We start from the raw sequence: 15,391 nt of genomic DNA on the forward strand, positions 1-15,391 counted from the left end.
ATACTGTATGTAACATGGTTCGATTAACTCTTGTTTGGGAATACGCCGATAGGGTAAAAAAAAAAAACTATCGTTGATCATTGGTTTTGTTGTGCTTGTTCTCTAAAAATACATTTCCACCCCAATCCCGTTCTGTCTGGTCTTGCTGTACGGAATAAAGTACAAAAGCCTTGGGAAGTGACGTATCTTAAGTTTCCTATGAAAAACAAAAATGCAAAAAAAATTTAAACAAATGTATTAAACGTATGAAGAATTTACAAATACAACCAGAGGATCAGAAACAGGTACAAGAGAAAAAAACACAAACAGAAAAAAAAAACAATGAACTGCCGGAGGTAAAGTAAATTATGTGATCAAATGGTATTTTTTACATATATCAAATGTTTTCTTGCTTCAGCCTTTTTTATCGAATTTAGTGTTTCAACTCCACCTCAAAAGTACTAAAAAGGGGAGTATTATTAGACCGTTTTGATTTATGAATGTGAAATTCACCCAGAATGACCAATACATTTACTGTACATAAATGCTCTTTTTCGAAATTTCCTATTAAACAGTTCAATAAAATATCGAAATCCTCAACTGCCTGCAAACAATAAAGGTTTGCTGGACTGGGTCATACTGGCATTCGTAGTACTCGAGGAATGAGGAAACATTTCGACTAGAGACTGGCGGCGCAGACCCCACGGTGGCTGCGCAGTGTTGTTGCTATGACACTGGCGGGCGGGCGATGGCAGCAGAGAGCGGCCTTTTCGGTATCACAGCGGAAATAGAAACAGCACTGCACTGAGAATTCGCACAGTTACATCCAGCTGCAGGGAGAACTAGGAAATAAACTAAAAGTATAATCACGGAGGGGCAGTAAATTAAGGAAAACCGGGCGGTATCAACCCCTGCCATTCTCCTCACTTGCTTCTGCGATTCCAAAACACTCGGAGACCAAGGAAGACGGGTCGTGTTTGCAAGGTTTGTTGCAGAGTAATATTTACTATCTCATGCAAACAGCGAAGTTTTTTCCCCTCTCTCTCTCTCTCTCGTCTTGCAGGCCTGTCAGTGTGCTCTTTTAGGCGAGAAAAGAGGAAAATTGTGTGGTGTAAAAAGAAAAACAGCGCAGCGGGTCTATGTCCGTGAGTCCTCACTTTGGAGAATAAACTGGTTTGTGTTCGCATCATTTAGATGGAAAAAGTAACAGTCTGTAGTTGTGCTGTCTTTGTGCGGAGATTTAAACAAGCAGAGCATTTTTTTTTCTTAAGGCCCGGTTGCTTGAGGCCTGCTGGTCAGATTGGATCCAGCACACGGTGCAGTGTGCACTGCTGGGACTTTCCTGTGTTGTGATTGATGTATTCATATAAGTTAACGATTCTGGGCGATGCAATACCAAATGGCTGTTTTTCTTACAGTTGCGAATTTGCAAATCAGCTGTTGGAGTGAAATAAACCACAGCAAACCGATAACAGAGTATCAGCTACTGCTGTTTAGAGACGACTGTCACATCTTGTCTCCAATTTCTGTTTTGTGTGTTTTTTTTTTTCCTGCTAGGGTGCAACAACTTAGCGTTGAAGGTGTATATTTCTGTTTTTCCCTAAAATGACTACCGAGCACGATTGGTAAGCCTGGTACATACTGCGCACATGCAGCACATAGCTCCTTCATTACCTATGTAGCCTTCGTATGTATTCATTTCCTTTAGTGTTTTTTATTTATTATATGCGTACGTGGTCATCTTTTGATTACCACCTTCCGCTGTGATTTGTAATTGTCTAGGGCTGGACGAAAACTCAGTGCCATATTTGTCAAATTACCTGCCACCGTCTGAAAACTGAACGCGTAACATATTGCTTTTGAGCTTGAAGTTGAGGTTGTGCAACGCTATGAAGCAAAAGGGTGTAACAGGCAAGGAAAATGTAGCGATCTGCGTAAACCAAACACTCGTGGTTCAAAGTTCAGGCCGTGGTGTAGGAATAATTGGTTTAGCAAGCTAAATTCGACTTTCTGTCCGTCTTGCCTATTGGTAGCAGTAAATGAGGTGCCGTATGTTTTGTATTCAAAGGCAAAATGAAGTCATGCTATTTATACAACGTGGAATGTCGTTTAAACGATTAAAATAAATGGTGTGTCATTTTAGACATCCTGCTTTCAAGTCTTATCTAAATACCACTCTAGAACGAAAACCTATCAAGGCTTGATTTTAATGAGCTTATGTGGTACAGTCATTTGAAATGCATATAACAAAGATTAATGTGTTATCTTATTGAAGCAGTCATTAGTCTTTCTATTTGTTTATGCCATTTCCATAACTTGTTCCTGTATGATTTTGTGCTACACTTGAAATGTAATTGTGGTTGTCCCCCTTTACATATTATAGAGTGACTAATTGAGCTCAATGATAAGAGGTTTCTTGTTGTTCTGCTGTTGTGGTATTTATGGGTTTAATAACCTTTGAGCAAAACCACACTTATAATTATTCCGTTTTGTAAATGTCAGCTCATACAAAAATAACAAAATGCACAGAACTTGTAAACTAAAATGGGAGCTCGTATAGCTTTTGACTCAAGACATTTTTGATTGTGTTGACTGAGGCGTTGAAGCAGAAGAGATTATCTTGAAATAAATGACCTCCATCTGTAAGGATAAAGGCAAAATATCCAGTGAGAGATTTGATGTTATAACAGATTAATTTGTTGAAATAGAAGACCAAAGTGATTACATTATGCCATATGTATGACCAACATCCTGTCACACGCCTATAGATTGTACACATTAAGCCTAAGCTTTTTATGTAAAAGAAGCCAAGCTAGCTGTGTATACATTCAGAAATATGATGCAAAAATGTTGTATTGGGTATTAATCTAAAGATAATTGGACCTTTATGAAGTACACAGGAATGATGCTGCACACATTTGTGGATGCTTTATATTTTGCTAAGGCACTGTGATTATAATCATGAGCATTAGTTATACTTTTCTATTTGCTATTAGATGTTATAGAGGAATCGCATCTTTTCAATAGATAAAAACATGTCACAAGAGTTCCTTTAAATACGAACATTACAAATGGTAAAAATAAAATGAAGCCCATATAAGTTAAATGCTCAGTTAATATCAAGGTTGTCAACCTTGATATACAACTGTCCAGCAGGTCTTATGGGTCATCCTTATATCAGCTGTTTCTAAATGCTTGGAATAATTGTGCTGGCCACTTAAGCAGGTGATTTATTTAATTAAGTAATTTGCAGATCTGTTAAACACTACTGGGTGTTGCTATTTTGAGTTCCACAGTTGGCCATTCCTGGTTTAATTGTCTCAACATTTTTACAGTAGGAATGTACAATTCTGTGTGTACTGACTTTCAGCATATAGTTGGAGGCTACAGTAAAGAAGTGGTCTTGTGCATTTTGGAAAACCAGTCTCTATCACCACCTCTGTGAAACTTGCATGACATGATTCAGCTTGTGTATAAGCATGCAAAAATTTAGTTAAAATAGCCACTGGACCTATCATGAGTTTATCTTTTAAGCAGTTTTGTTTTGCTAGCCTAAAAATGGTATGTTATTTTTCCAAAACACAACTTAATTCTAATTGCTGCCTGTCCTTATCCAGAAAATAGCCTCATTATAATGCTCATAGTAATATGTTTTAAAGCAGGACCTGTAGGGGTTCAGTGAAAACAATGGAGAATCAATTCGCAGCTACAGAATGCCTTTTGGGTGCTGAATTGATTGTTGTTTATCTTTAACTTCATACAGCTTGCACAGCTATGAGTTTAAAGAACATTAAAGATTATAAGATTTTGTCATCTGTTTTATCTGGTTAAAAGATTCACAATATATTCTATATTCCCAGAAGACTGAACAGTTGGTTAACAGTTTGCCACTAAAGTTTACAAGATTAATCATATACAATAACATTATTATAAGTGTGATTGGTTGCATTTGTAAATGTGTGAGCCTTTGATACTGCTGGTCAATACAAAAATTGCACAGTGAGAGAATTCTGGGCAAAATCTTTTTAAACAAATGTTGAATATCCTTGCATTTACATCTTTAATAGTAGATCCAGTACTGCATTATCTAAAGAATGCAGTTTGGTTAATTATTTTGTAAGTACATGTTGCTCTTGTAGATAAGGAATTACTTTTAGAAAGTACTCAGATTAAAAGGAAGTATTTTTTGGGAACCTATTGGAAGACATTTTACCTGTTTTCTACTGTGGTCTGTTTTTGCACTAAGTTGTGTTTGAGGCCCATCACACTGGGTTCGAGTAGTTTTTTGTTTTTTATGTTCAAAAAGCAGTATGAATAAAATGCAGTTTTTCTACAAAGTATTCCATAAATGCATAATTGCATGCTTGAGGAAATTCTTGTCTTTGGTAATGCATTCCTGTGTTACTTAAAACCATCCATGCATAATATGAAACCAACCCTTTTATGGCTGGTAAAGGACTTGACAATTGGGGGTTTATTCTAGAAACATAGGGCACCTATGGTGCGTTTTTGTCCCAGGTGTTACATCCACATTGGAATAACTTATAGAGTCAACAGAAAACCTAGGCAGCATGTTTGGGGACAGTGAGAGGACATGAGCATCTGTCCAAAACTCCTACAAACCTAAAAAGTATATGCAAACTCTAAACAGTAGGTAACCCAGCCTAGAACAGAATCCAGGTTTTTACCACCACTCCACTATGTTGACTGCTACTCAAAATAAGTTTTGGTAATTTCAGTACAGTATATTTATGCGCTTTTATGGGATTTGTACACTGAGGCATTCATACCCTGACTGACTATTTCAGACTCGCATTCATGAGAAAAGTTGGTGAGAGTATGAATCGAGTGACAGGCAGTCTTTAAGGGGATTGCTAAACAGACCCTTATGGAAGAGTAATAGGGAATGAAATCAGTATCAATTTGATGATGAGGATGAATGTGATGATACTATGTAGCCTGCTTGTAGAAGGTTCCTGGAATACAGGTCTGTTTTTCGGAGTGATTTTTAAAGCTGTCTCGATTCACAGAGAAGCATTAATTCACAGAGAACACAATAAGCATAAATCATGATTATTTACCTGATATTCCCAACTTGATGAGACTAGTTGATTGAAGTGCTTTCTGATATACAAACTGTCAAGCTATTTAAAGAATATATTGGAAGTCCAGGTTTTTAAAATATGATTGACTAACTTGTAGATTTGGGCAGTCACTGTATTGATTAATGAGCTGCTAACATCCACTGGGATACCCAGAGTAATCTCAGTGGAAGCATTCTGCTCTTATGTTGGGTCATTGTGAATACTTCACAACTTGTAATGATGTGGGAGTGAGTTCTATAAAACATCAGCTTAACATTTTTGATGTATTGGTCAGTCAACAGTCATTACATTTTGGACTGTGTAATTAAACCAAAGAAATGTTGACTTAAAGAATACCGGTTCTTTATATATTTTAATGAAAGTGTAGCCGAACCTTGTATAGATAATATTAATAATTATGAGCAGGCACATTTGCATTGTGAAGACAGAGATTAACCATATTTAGAAATTAATTTCAGTTCCCACCCCCTCTTGTCACTTGCAATAGTAAGATGATTTTTTAAAATGCTCTTGCATTCATCAAAGACATTATAGAATCGTAGAGGGGAGGTTTTATCACAGGTAAACTTCTCTGTTGAACAAGCCCTGGTTGTGTAAGAGGAACTGCTAGCACCAGCCATGTTGAAATATCAAATTAAAAGCACCCGTAAGCTGAAACATACAGTATAACTAAGCTTGCACTTGCCAGTATTTTTTTTAGAGTAAGTTTATTAGTGTTTTAAGATTATATAAGTGATGCATTCTGTCTCTGATGTTATCCAGGAAAGCACTAAGTTAGACTCATCTTATTTTACTGGATAAAATCTTATTAATGTTTTTCGAAATAAGTGATTTGGTAATTCTTTATTTTAAGGAGTGTTAGTCTTCCTTGTAGGCCATGTGTAGAGATTTCAAAAGGAATTTGAAAAGGTGGTGCAAGTGTGAAACAGTGCATCAAAAATGAGATTCGAGGCTTGTTTTTAAAGAAAAGTATAATTCTTTGTGATGCATGATATCATCCTGTATTATGAGTTTGTCATTTTGAAGTTCTCATGTTTCACAAGTCAGATATTCATATTTTGTTCAGATAATGTATGGTGTCCTCCAAGATTGTTTTTTCAAAATGCAATAATATTTGCACAGTTTGTTTACTTGCAGTATGTTTGCAGTGCTGCTATAATTATAGAACTCTGTTTTGCGGATGGAGTAAGGCATGAGGTTTCAATTGTAATGACCACCATGTGATGAGATGATTTATTAAAGCCCTGTTCTTCCTATATTAAGTAACTGATTACTAGTATGTTCTGTAACCCTTGGAATCCAAACCAGGAGCAGAGACTTGAGGGACAGAGTTCAACACCCACTCTTTTGTGCTTTGTAGAATCAGGCTATTTTGCAATGTAGCCTATACATCCTGAATTTAAAAAGTGGTGAAAAAATACTCATCTTCTATATTTAACAAAGATTTCATGTTATGAAACTGTTTAAGAAAAAATATATAGTCCTAGACTTAAAATCATTGTTTGAAAAATGAAAAGTATCGACAGTATTGGCTCTCATCAAAATGTCTCAAGTTGACTTGATTTATTACAATATAACTTTTGTGGAGGTTTTGCTATTGAGAAAGGCAGTTTACACAACAATAAGTAGAACTGTGTCCTGGCAACTGACCACAGCTGAACTCTTTAAATTGAGATTGAATGCACTAATGAAGAATAACATACGTTACATAACAGAACAGTACAAAATCTAATGTTTTAAGCCTGTGCTTACTAAAATGTTTTTTTTTAAAAAGTACACTATACAAACACCGTGGTGGTTAAACAAATTCTACTTTGTTTCTGAAATAAGACATATTCCTCAAAATATTAATAAGTTGAAGATGTTATTGTGCCATATAAAATGTTTTTTTTTGATAGAAAATCACTCATTTTCTGTGAGTGGAAGATACCACAACACAAGTTCATATTTGTTGAAAAAGCATTTGTGGTTGGCCTATTTTTTCCAATTAACTTTGCTAATTGATTAAAGTTCATAGTTTGAGATTTCACATATCAGGAAATAAAGCTAAATCCATCATGTTTCTTGTGTTTGAATAATACCTGTTTTATATAGTAAACATGTTCTTTCTGATAGAATATTTTTCATCCTTAACAATGACTGTTGTTTTTGATGCCGTCTTGCTTAACGTCTGTTTTATTGGGCTCCCATTTCCACAGGTGGACAGTGTGCTGTTAGTAGGACTCTGCTATCGACAGCCATGCCGTTCCCTTTTGGCAAGTCTCACAAGTCTCCCGCAGACATTGTGAAAAACTTGAAGGACAGTATGTCCGTTTTGGAAAAACAAGATATCTCGGACAAAAAGGCAGAAAAGGTACAGTCAAAACAGTGCCGTCTTACCTTGTGCATACCTTAAAAAGATTTTGCGAAATTAAGAAGTTTAACTGGTCTCCTCTAACTAGATAAATGAACCATTACATTCCGAAGACTGTCTTGAAGAATGTTAAATGAATGCAGCTGAACGGAATTCATTGTTCTTTTGAAGTCTGCAGTTTCAAACCCAGTCTTAAGTAAAAGGTGTATATAGTCACTGAAAATTCAGCTTTGAGGGTAGATGGACCCTATGTCTGATGAGTGTGTTTTTGATTGTATTCATACCAACAATTAGTGTAATTTTATGTATGCATTATAGATATGTCTAGATATGTTAATTTATCTAATTTGGTTACAAATAGTCCAAATCATTGGCATAGATCAGGAAGAGCTGTGGTCTTAAAGTGGATCCCGCAGTACACCATTGCTTACATCTGCCCGGTTAGATGCCCCTTAAGATGATTTGCTGTTTCCTGTTTGTTAATAATCCATGTGCATGCATTAATTTGAACTTCAGAGGTTTTCAATTAAAAAAATAAACATTTTATGAGGTAAGTTATCAGTAGCCTCATGGAATTTTAAATACGATATTTGTGTGCTTTATTGTTAAATGTTCATGTTTTTCCTTTGAATAATTTTAACAAGCTAATTCAACAAGATCTTCCCTTTCTAAATCTGTTGGGAGTTACACCATCAGTTACATCAGACTGCTACAGAACATGTTTTGAACTAGTTACATTTCAGCTGTACACCTAGAATCGGTTTCCCTTCTTTGCCTTTCAGTCCTTCTTGCGAGCGCTGATGTCTGATGTCTTCATAAAAAATATTGTCATTGCATGATTTTAAATCAAATTAAGTGAAAGCTATCCCTTTGTGCAAACTTAATTAAACAATCATGTGGAGAGCAGAATGAGGTCCATCAAGGTCAGTGTTTTGATGTAACTTCTTTTAACTTTCAAGAGGTCTACTTCTTAGAAAACAGTGGGAACAGTTCAGAGTTGAAAGCCAAACCTAGAATCCTAAAGGCCGCATGCAGTGTTGTGTGTCTTAAAAATACATTTCAGTGTTGTTTTTTTCTCTGTTAGCCAAATCTTTTAATTTTGTTTAGATCTAAATTCTGTTAGTATTTGATATCGTTACTTATCCAATTCTTTTTGTCGATTGTTTGTTTTTGTGATTAGGCAACAGAAGAGGTCTCAAAGAATCTTGTGGCTATGAAAGAAATCCTGTATGGCACAAATGAGAAGGAGCCTCAGACAGAAGCTGTGGCACAGCTTGCCCAGGAATTGTACAACAGCGGCCTTCTTAGCACTTTAATAGCAGATTTACAGCTCATCGACTTTGAGGTAAACTGCACTTAAAGAACTCCACATTTCCATGCCTTTTTGTTCATACTGCATGAGGGATCTCCTTAATAAGAAGTAGGACTTCTATATTAACATTAGCATATTATAATATTTTTAAAATTATGTCTAAGCATATTGAGGTATTCATTGTTTCATTATTGTCTGGTATGTTTTTATGCAGAATGTTTTAGTGACCATGAAATTGAAGAAAAGGAACAATGTTTTGGCTGTGGAGCCTTCTTCAGGTGACACCCGAAGTCTCCACAGCCGAAACGTGTTTCTTTTCTTCTCTTTTCAGCATGGAATGAACCTTTTTGTTCCTTTGCAGCCTATGCATGCTGACGCAGCTGCCCATTTTGAATAATGGATATTTGAATAATGCTACATTTTTACAAAGTAGTGTTTAAGTTAAAACTAAAGTTAAAGTTAAACAAATGTATTAATTGACTTCATGCCTAAACTTGTAAGTGCTATACATCAGATATTTTGTCAGAATTCCTTCTCTATTTGATGGAATTCAGGCTTTGAATGTTTTCATATGTTCTCTTCCCATTTCTATATTTTAACTCATGTGTCATTTCTGAGTAGATCTTTGTTTCTTACTTATTCCTTCCTCAGATGCATTGTAACCACATTTAGGCTTGGACAAATAGGGAAGCAGTTAAAATGTCAGTACCATTAAAATAAAGTACATGAAAGTATTTAGGAGCCATTTAATTTATTGCAGAATATTAAAAGTTATGTGCTAAAACTGTACTGCTTCTGCAACATTCAACTTGTGCCAGAAAAAATAAATTTCTTACAACTATGCCACTTATGGTTAACCACAGTTTTATTCATATTCTTCTCTTCTGTTTTATTTTTTTCTTAAAACAGGGTAAAAAAGATGTTGCTCAGATCTTCAACAACATTCTCAGAAGACAAATTGGTACAAGGACCCCTACAGTAGAATACATCTGTACCCAACAGAATATATTGTTCATGTTGTTAAAAGGGTGTGTTAAAACATCTTGTACTTTCACTTTTTTAAATAGTTTCCATTCTTTTAAAAGGAAAGACTGACAAGTTTCACATTTGTTCTGTTATTTGTGATTTGTAAAACCGAGGTCCTGACTCTCTGTGGTCATTAAAAATCCCAGGGCGTTTCTTGAAAAGAGTAGGGGTGTAACCCTGGTGTCCTGGCCAAATTTCCCATTGGCCCTTACCGATCATGGCCTCCTAATAATCCCCCTCTATGAATTGGCTTCATTACTCTGCTCTCCTCCCCACCGATAGCTGATGTGTGGTGAGCGTTCTGGCGCACTATGGCTGCCGTCGCATCATCCAGGTGGATGCTGCACATTGGTGGTGGTGGTTGTGGAGGGGAGTCCCCATTACCTGTAAAGCAGAGTGGAGTATCCAGAAAAGCAATTATAATAATAATAATAATTATAATAATAATAATTATAATTATTATTATTATTATTATTATTATTATTATTATTATTATTATTATTATAAAATAAGCTTGACGTTTAATGACCGAGGCATTTTATCAACTAGTAACTGCTGCAGTGTGGTGACCAGAACAGAGAATTCCAAATTACATCTTATTAATGCGTTGTATTTGTATAACATTATTTTCCTTGATTTATAAATTCTGTGTTCTTAATGATATTGCCAAGCATCTTGCTGTGTGTAGATGTTTTTCTTTTTTATCTTAATTTCATTTCCTGAGCTCTGCATTCATTTTTTACACAGGTATGAATCTCCTGAAATTGCTTTGAATTGTGGAATAATGCTAAGGGAGTGCATCAGACATGAACCATTGGCCAAAATCATCCTATGGTCTGAGCAGTTCTACGACTTCTTCAGATACGTTGAAATGTCAACATTTGATATTGCTTCAGATGCATTTGCCACTTTTAAAGTAAGAAAATGTTTCCTTTTCTATGACAAAGTAGTATTACATGACCACATTTAATACATTTCCTATTACGGTTTATGTACATTTACTATAGCAGTATGAGATAGGATGGCTGATTTTAGTCCTGTATTTTCTTATAGGATTTACTAACAAGACACAAGCTACTGAGTGCCGAGTTTCTGGAACAGCATTATGACAGAGTAAGTGGTTGTTTTTTATGTTCGTTTTGCTTGCATAATATCGGAAGACACATTTTCTTCCATTTTCTGGTGGTGAAGTTGCTATCAGAACTAAGTTTAGGAATGGCTATAAATTGTATCTGGTCTTAAAGGGTAATGTATTTATACTTACATTGCATAGTTTCCATTCAGAATAATAAGTTTTCGGCCAGATATTTGAAATTGCATAGTTTCCATTCAGAATAATACGTTTTTGGCCAGATATTTGAAATTGCAAGTGTTTTATTACATTGTGTATCAATACAGGAGTCAAATGCTAATTCTGTTTGTTATACGTCATTCCATTGTCTTATATAATGCTTTCCTTTCTTATGTATAACAGTTCTTTAGTGAATATGAGAAGCTGCTCCATTCAGAAAACTATGTGACTAAGAGGCAGTCTCTAAAGGTAAGGAACTTGTTACAAGATTCATTTACTTTTTCTCAGTGTACTGTATCTCAGTCTTTAAAGAACTATAGAATTGTGTTGCTCTGTGTGTGCTTTCTTGCTGTAAGTAGAAGCAACAAAGTATGGAGGTAATGCAGCCCTGCTATACTCAAGGCTTTTAGATAATCTAGTTTTAACATAAAAGCTAGATTGCATATTTCTGATTGAGAAATTAGCTAAATTAGGGATGTGTACTAAAACTGCAATGCATGCGCACATACCGTAGCATTTGTTTTAGTTTGCTGGCACAGACTCCCTGTAAATTTAAGAATAAAATGCCAAATGCTGCTTACCTTATAAGGGCTTAAGTGGTTTGGCTTCTGTCTCTATCAGTGAAATGTTAACACTCCCTTTACACCTACAGTACACATTTGCGCTTTTAGAACTCTGGCATTCCTACACATCCCAAAATTAGGCTCTCATCGATTGGGACACAGCTTTCTTTTCTGTTGCTCCAGGACTGTGGAATCTTCTGTCGGCCCAAATTAGATCTTGCTAGTCCGCTTGTGCTAACATTTCCTGTCTTAAAACTGTTATATGTTATACAATGGTTGTTAATTGTTTTATTTATTAATATGTATATACATATTTGTTTTGGCTTTATATTATGAAAAGCTTGAGATTTCATGAAAGGACATTATTTAAATGATTTATAATAATTTAAGAGTGTTAACAGCAGTGTGTTCAGAGAATGTAATGAAGTTGTGTACAGTTGGTATGTGACATTTTAATGGACTGATAGTAAACGGTAATTTTGTTAAGGTGGCGTTACATAGACATATCCGCATTCTCTATCTTTGCCTGAATTGTTTTTAAAATTCCCTAGTTGCTGGGTGAACTTCTTTTAGACCGACACAACTTCACCATCATGACGAAGTACATCAGCAAACCGGAGAATCTGAAATTAATGATGAATTTACTACGAGACAAGAGTCGCAACATCCAGTTTGAGGCCTTCCATGTCTTTAAGGTAGCAAGGAGAATGTAGGACAGTTTTCTCTGCACAGTTCTCAGTTCTCATGAAAACTGTGTTTTGAAGAAAGCTATTACACATTTTGAAACTGTATCTAATTAAATATTTCAGAAAGTACTTATTGATTCACTGTGAAATAGAGGTGTTTAGCCATTGCAAATGGTGTGAAAAACACAGTTAACTCCTGCAGTTCCCCCCAATTTCCACAAGGTGGAAACATACAACAATTCTAAAACTTCGTCCAAAAAGAGCACTTTTTGGTCTCATACCTTATGTGTACATAACAAAAAATGTATTTTGATGCAAAATAAAGTTGTATTGTACATTAACTTAGTTGTATTAGATTATTTTACAGTTTTCCTTATTTTCAGAAAATCTCTGTATATCAATTTTTAAAATGATTCTACATTTTACAGAAAAATAACAATTTCCCCATAAAGCAAAGTGATGCCAATGTTTTCAGATGATGTTTAATAGTTCTGCAAACTTAATGATATTGTCCTTACTATGTAATGTATCACTGATATTGGGAAATCCTAACTTTTTTTTCTCTTTCTTTATACAGGTGTTTGTAGCCAATCCAAACAAGACTCAGCCTATCTTAGACATTTTGCTGAAGAACCAGACAAAACTTATTGAGTTTCTTAGCAAATTCCAGAATGATAGGACCGAAGACGAACAGTTCAACGATGAAAAGACCTACTTGGTGAAACAAATCAGGGATTTGAAGAGACCTGCTCCCCAGGAAGCTTAGAGCTCCATTTAATTATGGAAACGGTCAAATCAGCAGCTGCTGTTAAGATATTGAACATTAAACACCCTTATTCAATTCATGAGGAATATTCCTGCTAATCTGCTGTTCAATGAACGGTTCTTTTTGTTTCTTTTTCATCTTATTTTGACTTTCAGAAAATATAGATGCTGCTTTATCGCACATTAGAACACGATGTGGACATATTCCTAAAATAATTTTGTCATTCAAACAGCACAGTAGACATCTTTTATATTTTGAATGCTCTCTCGTAGATGTCTGGAAGCACAGCGCTAGGTAGCATGGGGTTTATAAAAGAAGGGTACTGGCAGCTGAACATGGAGAGGTTGCATGCCTTTAAAATCTGATATGTCGGTGTACTCGCACCTGCTTTCTTTTGCCGAGCGTTAAGCACATGTGACCTGTGCTAACCTTAATGCACGTGCATTACAGTATGAATATAGCTGCAATTCTATGCCTTGATTTAAAGTAAGATTGTGCTTTAATGTAATTAGATGGGAACATGCAGCTACCATGTATGTTTGGGAAAAAATGGTAAAATTCATAAAACGTGTTTAGAAGAACATCTTGAAAGTTGGGGGGGGGAAGTGGCCGAACATGTACATATGCCTTTTTTTTGTTGCTTTCTAGGTATTTTTTGAAGGTGTCATGATTGACAGTATATTACCTGAAATCTTTTAAGGGTTTTTGTTTATTTTTATTGAATCCATTTTCAAACAGTAGAAATAGCAGTGACTTTACGTTTCATTACAGAGGTTTGCTGGTTTCCTATGTACATAACTCCTTAGAAAGCTCATAACTTCTTAAGATATTAATAAATTTGTACAGCAGAAGAATGTTATGGTATTAGTCTGTAACTATTAACCTATTGTTTTTTGCAAATGACTGCGCATATATAATTGAATATTTTTGCAGATTGCAAAGGGTGCTGACTTGCTTTTGAGGGGTACAGAATTAGTGACCGTGAAGCATCTGCATTTGCTTAGGTTGTGGGGTGCCATTAAGAATAGGTGAATAAAAACTGGAACCCAGTAAACTGGATCCCTAACAAGGCCCAAATGAAGCCCAAATCATTTATTTTATCATTTTAATAGTCCCTAAATAAAAGTATTTCAAGTTCTCCTGTGTCAGTGTTTTACAGTGGCAAAAAGGACTTTCAGTTCCATGTGTCATTCTAATTGAAAACCGTAAAAAATTCCAGTACATATACTTAATCTACTGCATGGAGTATTAAGACATTTGAGCACTTCCAAAAATAAGAAAATGTGTTCAGTTCAAATTGAAATGTTAATTTTACATTAAAATTAAATATTCCATTACTCTCTAAGATAAGGAGCACATTTTCTATTTCAAACCAACATGGGAAATAAATAGATGTTTATGAAATGTTTGATAAGCCAGACTTTAAAAGTCTACTATTAAAAATAGAAAAGATACTAACAGTTGAAATTATAAAACTGATAACACACTTATTTATTGATTTTTTTTTTCTGTTGTACAATCTTAACAGAAATGAACAAAAACTGATTATGTAGTGAAAGATAAGCCTGTAAAACAAATTTAAACGTACAGGTTAAAACCTAAGATATTTCAGTTGAAACATGATGTATGTAATATGCAAAAAAAGCAAAGATCTGAATAAGTATTTCACAGTGCACATTTAAATAGCATGCTCCACAGAAGAATTGAATATAGCATGATATTCTCAGAATTGCTGTACTGGAATATTTTTACATACTACAAGCTGTGGTGAGAAATCGGAGAATGGATAAATTCAGAGAAAAGTTTAACTTTTCACTGAACTCTGCAGTGTATTGATGTGACTCTACAGGAGGTACAAAAGTGCATTTATTCAGTTGTCCAATAATCTGGCTGGTCCCAACAGCAACTACAAAAAATAAATTTTGAATAAATTCAAATTGATTTCATCCTGTTTTTCTTTGTTGTGTCCTGTTTTTCTGGTGAATTGCAATATATCGCATATGCAGGCTGATAGTGTTCTAAATGCCATGCTAATGTGTGACTAGAACAGAGAGAGGAGAAGGGGGCAACTCCAGTTATCGTCGCCTGTTTCGAATGGATTTAAAATCTTTACTCCATGTGAAATTATTTTGCTGTTATGTGGCAATGTTAATGAGCTGTACGTAGGTGGAAGTGTTCTTTCCATTACGCTTTTTTTATCAATGTGGTGTCCAATGATTTTTTTTCTCCTAAATGTGGAAGTACCACTCATTGCTTCAGCCCACATTTGTGTGAAAGTGTTCTGCCGGGTGTCCTCCAACCTCGTTGCCG

The 15,391-nt window shown here is 35.2% G+C and overlaps 1 protein-coding gene across 3 annotated transcripts; it reads left to right on the plus strand.

The window, feature by feature from the left end:
* Positions 1 to 729: 729 nt before the first annotated feature.
* On the plus strand, positions 730 to 15,018 carry cab39 (calcium binding protein 39). Of its 3 annotated transcripts, none has more exons than XM_006637599.3 (9): positions 730 to 963; positions 7,283 to 7,437; positions 8,618 to 8,782; positions 9,659 to 9,777; positions 10,523 to 10,691; positions 10,829 to 10,888; positions 11,250 to 11,315; positions 12,181 to 12,324; positions 12,893 to 15,018. In XM_006637599.3, the coding sequence occupies exons 2-9, from the start codon at positions 7,324 to 7,326 to the stop codon at positions 13,079 to 13,081; spliced, it is 1,026 nt and encodes a 341-aa protein (XP_006637662.2). In that variant the 5' UTR covers positions 730 to 963; positions 7,283 to 7,323; the 3' UTR covers positions 13,082 to 15,018. The 3 variants fall into 3 exon arrangements, with proteins under 3 accessions (XP_006637662.2, XP_015216466.2, XP_015216467.2); XM_015360980.2 differs by lacking the exon at positions 730 to 963 and adding an exon at positions 1,083 to 1,152; XM_015360981.2 differs by lacking the exons at positions 730 to 963; positions 7,283 to 7,437 and adding an exon at positions 8,218 to 8,360.
* Positions 15,019 to 15,391: the final 373 nt, after the last annotated feature.

This window comes from Lepisosteus oculatus, chromosome 13 (genome assembly GCF_040954835.1).
Source record: "Lepisosteus oculatus isolate fLepOcu1 chromosome 13, fLepOcu1.hap2, whole genome shotgun sequence".
NCBI classification, from domain to species: Eukaryota; Metazoa; Chordata; class Actinopteri; order Semionotiformes; family Lepisosteidae; genus Lepisosteus; species Lepisosteus oculatus.